This window comes from Bos taurus, chromosome 5, assembly GCF_002263795.3.
Source record: "Bos taurus isolate L1 Dominette 01449 registration number 42190680 breed Hereford chromosome 5, ARS-UCD2.0, whole genome shotgun sequence".
In the NCBI taxonomy this organism is placed as follows: Eukaryota; Metazoa; Chordata; class Mammalia; order Artiodactyla; family Bovidae; genus Bos; species Bos taurus.
In genome coordinates, this window is record NC_037332.1 from 97300186 (window position 1) to 97316288 (window position 16103).

General features: G+C 45.3%; 1 protein-coding gene across 1 annotated transcript in view; it reads left to right on the top strand.

Annotated features, from left to right (window-relative positions):
* Positions 1-16103, top strand: part of DUSP16 (dual specificity phosphatase 16) — a 93801-nt gene that overhangs the window by 56873 nt on the left and 20825 nt on the right. Inside the window, exon 5 of the mRNA XM_024992619.2 lies at positions 4377-4540. Coding sequence (XP_024848387.1) covers positions 4377-4540 — 164 coding nt within the window. The remainder of the gene's footprint in view (positions 1-4376; positions 4541-16103) is intronic.

The window sequence follows — 16103 nt, forward strand, 5'->3', positions numbered from 1 at the left end:
AGCTTACAGAGTTCTTGTGTCTCTGGTCAGGTCTCCTTCTCTTTTCTCTGCCTCATCAACGCTTCTGAACCATGTGGCTTAGGGGGAAGCAAGGCTCTTCTGTCTGTTGGGGAGAGGCCATGGCCATTTCCAGCCTAGTGGAATAAGGCTAAAATGAGGGCAGGACCCCAGAGATGTCAGCAGACACGTTGCCCGCATTCTAGGCAACATGGCACGTAATTCCGTGGCATTTTAGAAATGTGGTCTAATGTACCCATTGAGAGTACAGTCTGAAGCTGGGCTGCCAGGGCTCACATCCCAGCCCTGTTGGTTATCAGTCTGTGCCTTTCTGAACCTCAGTTTCCTTATCTCTGAAATGGGAACAACCCAGGCACCTCCTTCAAGGTGTTGTAACGATCAAACAAAACTTGTAAAGTGCTTAGAGCAATGCTTGTCACATAGTACATGTTCAGTAACTGTAGGATGACTTGACTTATTTGTAAATATGATGACTTATAAGTTTAAAATGGAATTCCTTGGATGGTCCAGTTTCTCTGTTTTCTGAGAACATTTCCTAGACTCCCGTTTTGTTGGATTTAAATGAGAGAGACCAACCCCTGAACTGTTTTGAAGCCAGAATAGGAAAAAAAAATATGACAGCAGTTTCTTAGAGAAACACCGGAACCACAAAAGTTACTGGAAGTTAAAATTTAAACCCATTCAATTAAATTGTAATCAGAATTGCGGCTGTCAGTTGCTGTGTTGGGTAAGCACGCGTAAGATAGGCCAAGAATGTTCAGATTCTTTAATGTTTGTTTTTATAAGAATTACTTGAGGGGAAAAAAACTCACCTTAAATGATTGTATTATGCCATTAAGAGACTGAAAAGGACAAAACATTAATAGAAGCAAAATTATAAATTCTGAATCATGACAGGCATATACATATGCTTGTATTAAAGGGAAAAAAGTGGACATGTTAGTTGCTCAAGTCATGTCCAACTCTTTGTGACCCTATGGACTGTAGCCCACCAGGCTCCCCTGTCCATGAGATTCTCCAGGCAGGAATACTGGAATGGGTAGTCATTCTCTCCTCCAGGGGATCTTCCGGACCTGGAGGTGGAACCTGGGTCTCCAGCATTGCAAGCAGATTCTTTGCCATCTTAGCCACCAGGAAATGCCTGTATTAACTGATCCCTTTTTGAGATAGCTGGTGGGTTATACTTTAAGCGTGGAAATTCCGACAATTTACTCTATTTCAGTGGTTGCAACGGCCTTATCTTGATGTTTCCTTAAGTGTGAGTTCCACCAGCTATTAAAAGGTATTAGGGGGAAAATGGGAGGGGAAATTCCATGGTCAAATAAGCTTGGGACCCAAAGTAAACCAGTTTCCTTAGAGGTTTTCAGGCTCCTCAGAGAGCTTTTAGTATGTGAGCTGTGAGTCTCCCAGGAGAAACGACGTGTAGCGTTTCATGTCCCAGTGTCCCGTCTGCCAGCTTCCTGTAGGAGGTCATTGCTCCAGAGCCCACTCTGGGAGATGCAGCCCTCGAGGCGCTGCTGCTTCCGTTCTGTTTCAGGTGAATCCTGCTGGGGTATAGCTGCAGACTAGCGATAGGGGAAGGCCACGGACGGGGCTGGGAACTGGATGTCTGATGCCTGTGCCCTGCGGGGCTTCCTCTGCAGGCACAAGCTCTCAGGCATCCCGACTGGCCCCATCCTCTCCGTCCTCTGACAGCTCTGTGAGGGGGTCTGATCACTGCTCCCAGTTTAGGAACAGGAAAACTAACAGCCAGAGGGCGTCATTCACTTGTGCAAACCTGACAACTAGGACGTGGTGAAGCCAGGATGTGAACTCAGTACAGGGGCCTGTGTTCTTCTTCCCTCTGATGTTCAGTCATGTGTGTGTGTGGTTTGTATGCCCTATGTGTATATATGTGTGGTTTATATGCCCTGTGTGTGTGTGTGTGTGGTTTGAATGCCCTGTGTGTGTGGTTTGTATGCCCTGTGTGTGTGTGGTTTGTATGCCCTGTGTGTGTGTGTGTGTGTGTGTGGTTTGTATGCCCTGTGTGTGTGTGTGTGTGGTTTGTATGCCCTGTGTGTGTATGTGGTTTGTACACTGTGTGTGTGTGTGTGTGTGTGTGGTTTGTATGCCCTGTGTGTGTATGTGGTTTGTACACTGTGTGTGTGTGTGTGGTTTGTATGCCTTGTATGTTTGTGGTTTGTATGCTCTTGTGTGTATGTGTAGTTTGTATGGCCTGTGTGTGTGGTTTGTATGCCCTGTATGTGGTTTGTATGCTCTTGTGTGTATGTGGGGTTTGTATTCTGTTTGTGTGTGTGTGTGGTTTGTATGTCCTGTGTGTGGTTTGTATGCTCTTATGTGTATGTATAGTTCGTATGCCCTGTGTGTGTGGTTTGTATGCCCTGTGTGTATGTGTGGTTTGTATGCTGTTTGTGTGTGTGTGTGTGTGGTTTGTATGCCCTGTGTGTGGTTTGTATGCCCTGTGTGTGTATGTGTCTGGTTTGTATGCCCTGTGTGTGTATGTGTCTGGTTTGTATGCCCTGTGTGTGTGTGTGGTTTGTATGCCCTGTGCGTGTATGTGTCTGGTTTGTATGCCCTGTGTGTGTACATGCCCGGGATAGGCTGGTGGTGGTGAGAGAACAGCATGTACAGTTGACATTGAGTTTTGTGTGGCTGGAAAGATATTTGGAAAGGGCAAGACATGAAATCCTCTGAGCAGGTGCAGACGCTGAGGACCCCGTTGATTCCACAAAGGAAGTGGGGTTTCTGTAATGGAACCTCCTACTCTGTCTCCCATGTTCCCATAAGAACTTTACAAGCAAACTGCTTATGAGTAAAAACAGTCCAGACCCCTGGGTTGGAGGCTCGGGATGGACACTTACATTTTGCAAGTGGACTGGTTATTGTCACTAACTTGCTGCCATCCAGCTGGCTGCACTGTGCATGCCACGCTAAGCACAGATGATGCACACGGGTGTCCAGAGGGTCCTGCTGACACTGCCCTGAACAACACAGGGGATAAAAAAGGTGATACTCTCCTTCTGCAGGTGCGGGTGTCAGCTCCCTGCACTGGTGCAGCGGATGAGGGTGTGTTTCATATGTATCCAGAAGGGAGGGAAAGGTGTGTAGAATGTAGCTCAAGGAGATGGAGGTAAATATTTAATGAGATTTTCAGGTCCCTTTTAAGGCTTGATTAAAGAGGTAAGAGTGGGACTGCTCTATCTTCTCAACAAGTGAATTGTTTTTTAATTTAATAGTATTAAAAATGGACACACTGCTATATTTAAAATGCATCACCAACAAGGACCTACTGTATAGCACAGGGAACACTGCTCAATGTCATGTGGCAGCCAGGATGGGAGGGGAGTTTGGGGGAGAATATATACGTGTGTACATATGGCTGAGTGCCTTTGCTGGCTACCTGAAATTATCACAACATTGTTAATCTGCTATACTCCTGTACAAAATAAAAATTTTTAAATATACACACACAGACATTCACATATTCTGAGTCTCTTTGGTTCCTGAGTTTGTACATAGTGAGGGCTGGATAGGGAGGGATTTATCTGAAAATGTATCAAAATGTATTCAGTTCCTGGGTTCGGATTTGCATCACAAGGAATATTTAGATTGGAAAAACCAGTGAAGACCTTATTCATCTTTTCTCTTCCCAGAGAAGGTGAGCGTCTTAGCCAATGGGTTTCTCGTCATTAACAGTAGCAAGATTGTGACCTAATAAAGGTCATGGAGTGGGTCATTATAAGGACAGGACTAGAAAAAACTGAATTCTTCGGAGTCCAGGAATCTTGCCCCAGGGCCTCCGTTTGTACCCTGAGCAGTTAGGGTCTGTCGGCCCTTGTTTATAATGAGTGCCCAGCAAAGGAACAGGAGACCCTGGAATCAACGAGTAATTATGAAACCCTCGATATAGAGAATATTTGTAAGAGTAAAGGGTGTATGTGGTATCTTTGAAATTAAAAATTTATATAGTAGGAAGATTTTAAAAAGTTCATTCTGAAAGAAACTTAAGTTGATCCACTGTGTTTTGAAGAAATAACACCTGGTCTCCATTGAGGATTTGTTATAGCCCCATTTTACTTCTGTTTGGTTATGTGCTGCTTACTTTCCATCCTCTTTAAGTTGCACAGAAAAGGACGGGGGACTTTCAGGGCCTGGGCGCCTTTCAAGGCCCTGCAAGCCAGGGCTGTTGCAGGCCTGTACCCCAGAGCAAGCAGCTGTAGCCAGGGATCCATGTACGGCAGGATCCACTTGCATTTGTGGGATTTGCTTTTTCTTTTCAGACAGCTTTATTTGACTGGTTACCAGAAGGCTGATTTTCATCTCTGTGCCCAGCGTAACTTTACCATGTCTATCCTTAGGTGGGTTTGCCGAGTTCTCCCGCTGTTTCCCTGGCCTCTGTGAAGGAAAGTCCACCCTAGTCCCCACCTGCATCTCTCAGCCTTGCTTACCTGTTGCCAACATCGGGCCAACCCGAATTCTGCCCAATCTCTATCTTGGCTGCCAGCGAGATGTCCTCAACAAGGTGGGTGCTTTGAAAATATCCTTCATTGCAGGATTTCTTGACAGTAGCCGGAGAGGCACCGGTGGGCCATCCTTTCAGACACAAATGTTCTCAAAGCAACTCCCCAGCCAGCAGCCCAGCAGCCTTACCTCTTCCCCGGTGCTGTCGGCTGTGATGTTCTGTTTGCCGTCGGAGACCTAAGCCATTGTCAGATGTGCTGTTCTTACAGGTCCAAGAGAGCTGTGACAAGACAGGGATTTTCAGAAGTTTCGCCCCATTTTCTTAGATGTTCTGTTACAGTAACTGGCACACACAGGAAGTCTCATACCATCTAGATTATTTCACACTTAGAAATGTGTGCCTTTGCTGCATCAACTAGAAAAGAACTCAGAGTGGCTTGGATTGAGGAAGAGTTCATGATGACTTTCCCCTTCCAGAGGGGCAGGGGAGGGGGTCAAAAGATGGTGAGGATCAGCGCTAAGAGGATGCAGTGCAGACGCCCTGCCTGAGGTTCCTTGAAGCAGTTTGGTGGAGTCAGAAGAGGGAAGAACGTGAATCCTGGATGTAAAGGATGTGGGCCGTCCTGAGCCAGGTGTGCGCAACAGAGGAGCCTTGTTGATTGGCGGAGGCCGTTGTATTTAATGGCACACACATAACAGCAGTAGAACTAAGGTCTGTCTGTCTCACAGTTTATATGCTCTTATCCAGTGTTGCTAGAACACAGGCCCCTAATTGCCTGGAAACTGATCTGTCTCTAAACCTCTTATTTGGTGGTGGTTTAGTCGCTAAGTCCTGTCCAACTCTTGTGATCCTATGGACTGTAGCCCGCCAGGCTCCTCTGTCCATGGAATTTTTCCAGGCAAGAATGCTGGAATGGGTTGCCATTTTGTTCTCCAGGGGAATCTTCCCAACCCAGGGATTGAACCTCTGTCTCCTACATTGCAAGCAGATTCTTTACCGACTGAGCTACCAGGGAGGCCCTAAATGTCTTATTTATACCACCTCTAATTGAAAAAGCAGTCAGATCTTAATTCAGCTGCTGCTGATTTACAAGTGCTGCTTTCTTATGTGAAAAGAAATTTCTCCTTGAGTAGCTGAAAGAATTGGACTGGCTATAAAAATAAACTTCCAGGTGGGCTTGCTTTAGCACGTGGAAAGCAAAAACATCCTATCATTGGGCAGGAAGGAGGCATTCTTTTCACTACTTTTTTTTTTTTGCTCTTAAAACCCCTACATCTTCAAAATTTTGCCTGGATATCGTTGTTAATACGTCTGCTCTTACTATGAGGCATTTGAAATTTGATAGTGCATAGCTGCACTGAGCCTTTCTGGTGGGGTCATGATGTCTTTGAGCATGTGATTCTTATTAGTCCTCTTTGAGAAATAAGCAAACTATGGCACAGCGTGCATGCTAAGTCACTTCAGTTGTGTCCTACTCTTTGCGGCCCCATGGTCTGTAGCCAACCAGGCTTCTCTGTCCATGGGATTCTCCCGGCAAGAATACTGGAGTGGGTTGCCATTTCCTACTCCAGGGGATCTTCCCAACCCTGCATCTCTTATGTCCAATACATTGGCAGGTTCTTTACCACTAGTGCCCCCTGGGAAGCCCTTTGTCACAGCAAGCAAAATTAATTTCCTACAGTCAGACACATCCCTAGGGCAAAGCTGGAGATGCTTTATGTAATCCTCAGATCAGAAAATAAAATAAAATGAAGTAAAATTCCTAGTTATGGATCCTGTCCAGAATTGCCCTCTGTAAAACTTCACCAGTCAGCTGGCAGGCAGGTGATTTTACAAATAATTGCATTACGGGTCATTTTTGTTACTTTCAATATTCAATGAAATGGTACCTTGATTATGCTGCGTACCTTCTCCAGGTTTAACAGATGCATCAGTTAATGGCTGAGTGAGCACCCGCAGGGTGAGAGGAGTGAAACTGGAACCTGAAGTTGAGGTGGTGGGAGGGGGAGATAGTTTTCTATTTTTAATTGGCTTCTAAATGTCTGTATGGGAAACAGGATCCACCCATTGATGCCTTGAGAGGAAATGAAGACTGGGCTTATGGAAGCTGTGGTAAACAGCTTGAACAAGGTCGTTCTGCAAGACCCTGAGAAAGTGGCCTTAGAACCTACCTACATGCAGATGTGTGAGACATAAGGGTGTTCTCTAAATGGTGAATGGAAATGCCTATGTACGTAACCTCTGGATTCATAGTTGAGAAAACTCTTGGTGCTGGAGGCGATCTTACTGACCACTTAGCCTCCTTCATTCAGTAATGAGGAAACCGCTATTCCAGAAATGTTGCACGAATTCCACACCATCACCCTGTCAATGAGTTTTAGAACCAGACTTGCCTCTCTTTCTCAGGCAGCATAAACTCACCTTCCTGCTCCGCTCTCTGGTTTAAACTTTCCAGGAGAAATAGTGGCTAATTTCCAGAGCTCTCCAGAGATGGAGATTTTATCATCTTCTCTAATAGTGTATTCCTTTTTAGTCAAATTTAGAAGATGAAGTCTTTGAGAACAAACACCACAGAATCACTAATTTTATTAGTCTTCTTATTTATTTTTAACAGATTGCCACCAAAGTATCTTAAAAGCATGTCAGAAATTTTCTTAGGAGGATAATAGTGTTTAACATTTAAAATGCTAGGCTCAAAAAAAGAAAATAAAGTGCTATACTCTTTATGTTACTGCATTTAACCCTCATAATAGGATTTAGAGGCAGGTTGGCCCTGAGTTGTATGACTTGCTTACCCACAATTCTGTGACTAGAACGTCATTGACTTCAGAGTTAGTCAGTGGCAGAGATCATTCTCAAACCTAATCTATTGTGGCTCTGAGTCCTGTGTTTATAGAACACCAGAAATCCTCATCTCCTGCAAAATGGAAATCTCCATAGCAGGCTGTTAACAAAGGACTGAGATTCTAATGGTCTATTGAATCTAATTGAAATTTGTTTCCCCTGCTTTTTCTACAGCATTGTCTATACCAGAACCATCCCACAGAAGTAGAATGCAAGCCACACATATAATCCAAAGTGTTGCAATAGCCTTTTTTTTAAGAAGTTAAAAAAAAAAAAAAGGTGAAACTAATTTTTTAAATATATTTATCTATTTTTTATTTTATGACCGCACCACTTGACATGCAGGATCTCAGTTCCCCCGACCAGGGGTTGAACCCATGCCCCCTGCATTGGAAGCGCAGAGTCTTAACCACGCGACCACCAGGGAAGTCCCGTGAAATCAATTTTAATAACATTTATCACCCTATATCAAGAGTATTATTTTAACCTGCAATCAATATAAAACTTACTAGCACTTTACATATTTCGTTACTAGGTCTTGGAAGCCGCGTGTGTGTGCTGTGGTCACTGCTCCTCTTGCTGTGGATGAGCCACACGTGCCAGCTTCCCCCTCAGACCGCAGGGCCATACTGTCAGCCTGTGACCGTGTTCACTTCTGTCTCAGACGTGGCTCTTCTGTAGGAGGCTGTAGGCAGGCATCGGTAGTGAAAAGAGCACCCTTCCCCTCACACGTGTGCTTTGTTCCGACACTCTCCCCTCCTCTCTGGTCTTTGTACTGGAGTTCTAACAGGAATAGCAGTTGTACTAAAGCAGTTTGCAGGTGCCCAGTTCTTATCTGACTGACTGCGCTTGGAATCAGAGTCCTGTAGTTAAAATGTTCAAGACAAAAGTTCTTGATGTTTTCTCCTCCCTTATCAGTTAAAATTCCAGGTGGACTTCTGTTTCACCCTTACACACGGGGTGTGTGGTGAAGTTACCTACTGCACATTGTTCTTGAGCCTGAACCTGTTCAGCTTCTTCACCCGACTCAACTCTACCCCTCTTTCCCATTTTAAACAGGCTGCTGTCAGCCTTCTTTGGGCAGCCTCTTTTTTGTTAATATTTATTTGTTTATTTGGCTGCACCAGGCGTTAGTCACAGCATGCGGGATCTAGTTCCCTGACGAGGGATTGAACCCAGGGCCCCTCGCTTGGAGTCTTAGCCACCGGCCCACCAGGGAAGTCCCTGGGTAGCTTTTGTTTCAGCCTCCGACGTGCAGAGCTGGCTTCCTGTGCTGCCCTGCTGTTCTGCCATCACCGGGACTGCTGCCGCTTTCCCTGGTATTTCCACCTGAGAGTTAGGCAGGGGCCTGGATACCGTGTAGCCAAATACTGCTTTCCGGTATCTCTGTGATCTAGGAAGACAAAGGGCCATGTCATCAAGGCAGTCAGTAAAAATGTTTATTCAGTGTCCAGTGTGTGTAAAACACCATATAGAGTGCAGGTTGGTTAGACAAGACTTGGTCATGAGTCAGTGATTCATGAGTCAGGTGACTTAGGGCTTGAGTGAGGGCTGGCTTTGCACGGGGTGGATTTGCGTCCCAGCTGGTTGGCCTCACCAGGCAGAGCACCTGAGCCAGGTGACAGAATCCACTTCTGCACCAGCAAACTGAAATGCCTCCTGCCTCCTAATGTTCACGTGAGGCTCCAGTGACAAGGCATTATGCCAGGCTCTGATCACAGTTCCTGGTTTATAGGGGACTCTGTTATCGTCACCAGTGGGTGGAGTATACTAAGGTCTAGGGTGAGTGGTAGATACAGTGCGTATGGCTGGTTGAGGAGGGCTCGCTGGAGGAAGTAGGCCAATTCTGAAGGCAAAAGGAGTGGCGAATACAAACTTATTAAATTGACTTCAGAAAGAAAGATTACAGTCCCTTTAGGGTTGCAGTGCCTGCATGATTTAATGAGACCTCCGTCCTCAGCCTAAGTGAACATGGCAAACTTGACCAAATAGAGCAGTTTAATTAAGCTATATATTAAATCTATAGTCCATGTATTACTCCACAGTCTATGTCACAAGAGCACGGAGCCCAAGTTTAGAAATTAGTCTAACTATTGGGGAAAGTTTATTTCACGGTTTAAGAGAAAGAAACTTAAACAGGAAAAAAGTAGTAACTGCAAACCATAGTAGTAAAATGAAGATTTATTTTTTGACTCAACAAAAAATTATTTTTGAACATTTTCTTAATTGTGTTTTGAAACTAGAATCTTTAAAAAAAATTATTAGGGGGTCATCTTTTCTGCTTTACAGCTGAACCCTTTTTTTATACCCAACCTGCTACATTCAATGTAATTTCCCTTTGTTGTTGTTCAGTCACTAAGTCATGTCCAGCTGTTTTGTGACCTATGGATTGTAGCCTGCCAGGCCTCTTTGTCCTTGGGACTTCCCAGGCAAGAATACTGGAGTGGGTTGCTATTTCCTTCTCCAGGGGATCTCCCCCACTCAGGGGTCGAACCCACATCTCCTACATTGGCAGGCAGGTTCTTGACTACTGAGAAAACAGGGAAGCCTATAATTTCCCTACTGAAGGCCAATTAGGAGGAGGGACAGTTTGAATTAGTGAAAAATATACATTACAAGCTTTGGGGGTTGAGGTGTGGGCAACAACTTTATTGAGACATAATTCATACACTATATGATTCACAGGCTATTTTTTATTGAGATATAACTGACGTATAACATTATATTAGTTTCAACTATACAACATAATGATTAAATATTTGTATATACTGCTAAATGATCATAATAAATCTAGCTAACATACACCGCCATACATTGTTACACATTTCTTCACTCTCTTAACCACTTTCAAATATATAATACAGCATTATTATCTATATCTGTATGCTGTACAGTACTTCTCCATGACTTATTTATAACTGGAAGTTTGTACCTTTTGACCACCTTTCACCCTCCCCTCCACCGTCTCTGGTGGCCACCAGTCTCTTGTCTGTATCTGTGAATTCGATATTTGTTTGTTTTTTAGATTCTGCATGTAATGGAAACATATGGTGTATTTGTGTTTCTCTGTCTGATCTACTTCACTTAGCATAAAGCTCTCAAGGTTCATCTGTGCTGCCCAAATAGCAAGATTTCCTTCTGTTTTAAGGCTGGATAATATTCCATTGTATAATAATACCATGTCTTCTTTATCCCTTCATCTGTCAGTGGCCACTTGGGTTGTTTCCATGTCTTGACTTTTGTGAATTGTGCTGCAGTGAACACAGGGTTGCATATGTCTTTTGGAGTTAGTATTTTTGTTTCCTTCGGGTAAAGACTGAGAAGTGGAATTGCTGGATCATATGGTAGTTCTAGACGTCCCTGGTGGCTCAGATTGTAAGACAACCACCTGCAATGCAGGAGACCCAGATTTGATATCTGTGTCAGGAAAATCCCCTGAAGAAGGGAGGAATATCTACCCACTCCAGTATTCTTGTCTGGAGAATCCCACGGACAGAGGAGCCTGGTGGGCTACAGTCCATAGGGTTGAAAGAATCAGACATGACTGAGCGACTAAGCGCGTGGTAGTTCTATTTTTAATTTTTTAAGGAACCTCCATACCGTTTTCCATAGTAGCTACACCAGTTTATATTCCCACTAACTGTTTTAAAAGTAAGATTAGGTGGGACTTCCTTCCTAGTGGTCCAGTGGTTAAGACTGCGTACTTCCACTGCAAGGGGCCCAGGTTTGATCCCTGGTTGGGGAACCAAGATCCGGCATGTTGTGTGGTACAGCCAAAAAAAATTTTTTTTTAATTAAAAAAATAAGAGAAAGTAAGGGAACTAACATTTAATGAGACTGTGTATTGTGCATAAGTCACTTCATCCTCATAATAGCTTTACAGAATAGTTGTCATCAGCTCTATTTTTCAGGTAAGGAAACTAAAGCTGAGGGAGGTCAGTGAGATCATTTGGATAATGAACAGTCCCGCGCTGAGCTGTGCTCTCAGTTTCCTGGGACTGTACCTGTGTGCTGGCAGAAGGGATGGTGGTAGAGGAAGTTTATTAAAGTTTGCTTCTAGTGGTTTCTATCTTCTCAGAGCAGTAGGAACCAAGATCATCCACGAGCAGAGAGAGAGGGCGAGGGAGGGCGTGTGGAGGGTGGAAGAGAAAGGGCAAGGGGTGGAACGGCGTCCAGAGAGGAGGCCAGGAGACTGAGGGAATACGGTGTCTGCCGATGCGTGGGACCCAAGGGGCCCCCTTGGCAGTGTGGCTGAGTGTTTCTCTCAGGCCCGTCCAGCTGCCCAGTGCAGATGCAGGCTCGGGGGTGAGACAGATTTATCCAGACTTATTGTGATCTTGCCGAGTGAGTGCAAAGAAGTGACAGAGGGACACCGGAATCGAGGGTGAGGGACTTCCCTGGCAGCCCAGCAGTTAGGACTCTGTGCTTCCACTGCAGGGGGCACCGGCGCCATCCCTGATCAGAGAACTTAAGATCCTGCACTTGGTGTGGCTAAAAAAAATATTAAAAAGTTGAGGTTGAAAGTGAGGGAGGGATTCTAACTGTCTCTTGAGCAGTGCAGGGGTTAATCCTCTTACTGTTTATGGCCAGCCCTCCCCATCTGCAAGGTCTCTGCGTCCTCCAGTTCAGCACTGGCGGATTCTCCAATACGGCAGTGCCTGCATGCAAGCTAAGTCACTTCAGTCATGTCTGACTCTTTGCACCCCCATGGACTGTAGCCTGCCAGGCTTCTCTGTCCATGGGATTCTCCAGGCAAGAATACTGGAGTGGAGATGCCCTCCTCCAGGGGATCTTCCCCACCCAGGATCGAACCCATGTCTCTTAGGTCTCCTGCATTGGCAGATGGGTTCTTTACCACTGAGCCACCTAGGGAGCCCAGTACTGTAGTACTTACTGTTGAAAAATATCCATGCATAAATGGACCTGCGCAGTTCAAACCTGAGTTGCTCAAGGGTCACCTGTGTCATGACTGACCACAGAATTTAAGTTGGGCCCAGAAGGAAAGATAGACGTTGTAAGGTGGAAGGACAGAGGAGAGATGGTAGGAGCAACAGATTGTAGGTCCTGAGGGGACTGAGGGACTCCAGCCATGGTGGTGGAGGAGAGTAAGCTGGAGGGAAGGAGGTGCAGTCCTGCAGTGGTGGGTTGTATGTGGTTGTGGTTACTGGTAACAGCAGAGACCAGACCAGGCCCCGGGGAGGGAGTGGTCAAGGTGAGGTGCTCAGAGAACTCAGAGGCCAGGGTGTCCGAAGGGTATCTGAAAGGCCAAGAAGACAGATTACGTTATCCGTAGGAAACATGTATTAGCTAACTGAGCACAAAGTTGAGCTAAATATTAAACAGAGTAAGATGACTGCTCTCTGGAAGCCTCTGTTTAACTAGGGGACAAAGGACTGTTGAGTTGTGTATGCTTTCCACAACACATGGAAACAAAACTGAGTGAATGACATAAATTCCTCATCAGTTCAGTTGCGTTTAGTCACTCAGTTGTGTCTGATTCTTTACGACTCATGGACTGCAGCACGCCAGGCTTCCCTGTCCATCACCAACTCCTGGAGCTTGCTCAAACTTATGTGCATAGAGTTGATGATGCCATCCAACCATCTCATCCTCTATTGTCCCCTTAGGAAGTCACATTCACCTGTGAGTAAAAATAATCATTAGTTTGTAATACGTACACACTCTTCACACTTGTGGTTCCATCCCAGTTCTGCTCTCAGGAACTGTGACATAAGACACACTCTTGGGCACTTACATGCCCGGCCATAAGTACAATCAGAGAAGGGAACAGAACAGTCATGTGACTCCTCAGCTAACAGCAGCTGCTGACCCTCTGCTTGGCCGCCCAGGTGGAAGCCCCCCTCCTGGCCACCGTGGGCCCTGGGCTGCAGTGAGCCCTGGGCAGCAATGGGCCCTGGGCTGCAGTGGGCCCTGGGCAGCAGTGGGCCCTGGGCAGCAGTGGGCCCTGGGCTGCAGTGAGCCCTGGGCTGCAGTGGGCCCTGGGCTGCAGTGGGCCCTGGGCAGCAGTGGGCCCTGAGCTGCAGCAGGCCCTGGGCTGTTGCAGGGCTACTTGCCCCATTTGAATAGTCTGCTCAGCAGGAGGCAATTGTGTTTGTTCTCAGACTGTTGTACAGAGGCCAATGTACTTCTTATTATAATGATGTATATTCATGAAAGTATCACATACATGAATGAAATATGAATGGGGGAAAAGAGTTGTTTGTCTATGCTCTGAGCTAAATGTTTTCAAAAGATTCAGGAAAAACAAATTGCTCTACGTATTTTTTCTGTCTTAAGAGATGGGGAAAGGCAGCTGTAAATCTAGAACATTCTGTCCTGATTTATTAGTTTACTAGTTCTTGCTCTTTAAAGAATGGAAACTATAAGTGGTAGATGCGTTTGGTTGTAATTTTCTAAAGAACTCCAGTCAGCTAAGCTATTGAAAAAACAAAAACAAACCCAAAACACCAAGGTCCTGCATCAGAAGTTAGTGAATTAGTGTACATTTATTTGCATTAAAATGTTTTACGTATGTGTGTAACATCTTTGGTGATTTCCTCCTTTAACTCAGTTTTACTGACGTAGTAACTGCCACTTTTTTTTTTCTCATTTTATTTTGCATTTAAGTTGTTATCACTTCATTTCAATACAGTAATGTCCCCTTCTCCCTTAGAAAGTGTTAGTCACTCAGTTGTGTCTGACTGTTTGTGACCCCATGGACTTTAGTCCACCAGGCTCCTCTATCCATGGAATTCTCCAAGCAGGAATACTGGAGTGGGTAGCCTATCCCTTCTCCAGGGGATCTTCCTGACCCAGGAATTGGACCTGGGTCTCCTGCATTGCAGGTGGATTCTTTACTGTCTGAGCCACCAGGGAAGTGTGTCTCTCTTATGTCAGTTATAAATAAAGCTACTACTTACATGCATCTTTTATGGCATACTGTCTTATACATGGAGAATATTGGTGAGATATAAACTGTTGTGGGCTTGGATGACTGTTTCTTCCATGAGGTCAGAACTGCCCCCTTTTCATGTTTCAGCCATGCCCATTGGGCGCCCAGCAGCCTGCCTGAGGCCAGGAGATGTGCATGCCGGCAGCAGGGCCACGCTGTGATGCCCGTGGCTGCAACTGAGGCAACAGTTGGGAAAAAAGAGGCAAAGTGCAACTGATGAGTCTCCTTCGATAGCTTTCTAGTGTCCTGAGTTACTCCAAGAGTCTGTTCAGAAAGAACCATGCCCAGAGGGGTGTTCCTTTACTTTCTCACTGGTTACAGTTTAAAAGGGTAAAAAAGGATGAAACTATATTACTTCACTTGGTTAAACAATAAAAATATGTGTGTAGGCTAGTTACTTCACTTCATTGCTCCATCTTTGTTGTTTAGACGCTCAGTTGTGTCTGACTCTTTGTGAGCCCATGGACTGCAGCACGCCGGGCTTTCCTGTCCTTCACCATCTCCTGGAGCTTGCTCAAACTCCCGTCCATTGAATCGGTGACGCAATCCAACTATCTCATTCTCTATCGTCCCTTCTCCTCCTGCCTTCAGTCTTTCCCAGCATTCGGGTCTTTTCTAATGAGTCAGCTCTTCATATCAGCTGGCCAAAGTATTGAAGCTTTAGCGTCAGCATTAGTCCATCTAATTTGCTTTAAAAAAAAACTTCAGTGGACTGCAGCAATAAAGAAGACATATTCTAAAGATGAATATATTTGGATTTGACTTTTGACACTGGACCACTTGGTAGCTGTGTAACTTTGGAAACATGTAAACTTGCTAAGTCTTGGTGTCTTCATTTTTAAAATGAGGATAATGATAGTACCCATGTCAAAGGGTGGTTGTGAGGATTCAGTGAGACAGTCCATTTGAAAGTTTAGTACCGGGGCTTCCCTGGTAGTCTAATGGTTAGGAATCTGCCTGCCAATGCTGGGAACCCAGATTCGATCCCCGGTACAGGAGTATCCCACATGCCGAGGAGCAGCTGAGCCTGTGCTCCACAACTACTGAGCCAGTGCTCTAGAGCCCGCAAGCCGCAACTGCTGAAGCCCATGTGCCTAGAACCTGTGCTTTGCAACAAGAGAAGCCACCACAGTGAGAAGCCCGCACACTGCAAGGAGGAGTAGCTCCTGCTCACCACATCTGGAGAAAGCCTGTGCAGCAACAAAGACCCAGGGCAGCTGAAAATAAATAAATCAAAAAACTAAAAAAGTTTAGCACAGTACCAGGTACATAGTAGGCATTCAACATGTTGGATGTTGTTATATATCTACCATGCGCCATAATAGTATATTATTAATAGGCCTATAACAAAGGTGCCCTACAGATTTTTTTTTTTTTTCTTTTAATTTAGGTTAAGTGGTCATTTCTGTAGAGTGTGAAAGTTGCTCAGTCATGTCTGACTCGTGACCCCATGGACTATACAGTCCGTGGAATTCTCCAGGCCAGAATACTGGAGTAGGTAGCCTTTCCCTTCTCCAGGAGATCTTCCCAACCCAGGGCTTGCACCTGCATTGCAGGTGGATTCTTTACCAGCTGAACCACAAGGGAAGTCCTGTGGGTGCTTGTCAGAAGTGCACGTGGTTCCCGTCTTTCTGTGGGGAAATCGTACGTGATGCTCGCTACGACTCGGTACACCTCAGAGTTGTCTTCGGTGAGCTCTGCCTGTGGTCTTGTGGTTGTATAGAGTGGGTGACATTGCCTACGTCAGCCTCTCTCCTCAGAAACGCCTGTGTCTTTACTGTTGGACTACTTTTCATTTAATAAAGCTTTGTAGTGCTGTTGACAGAA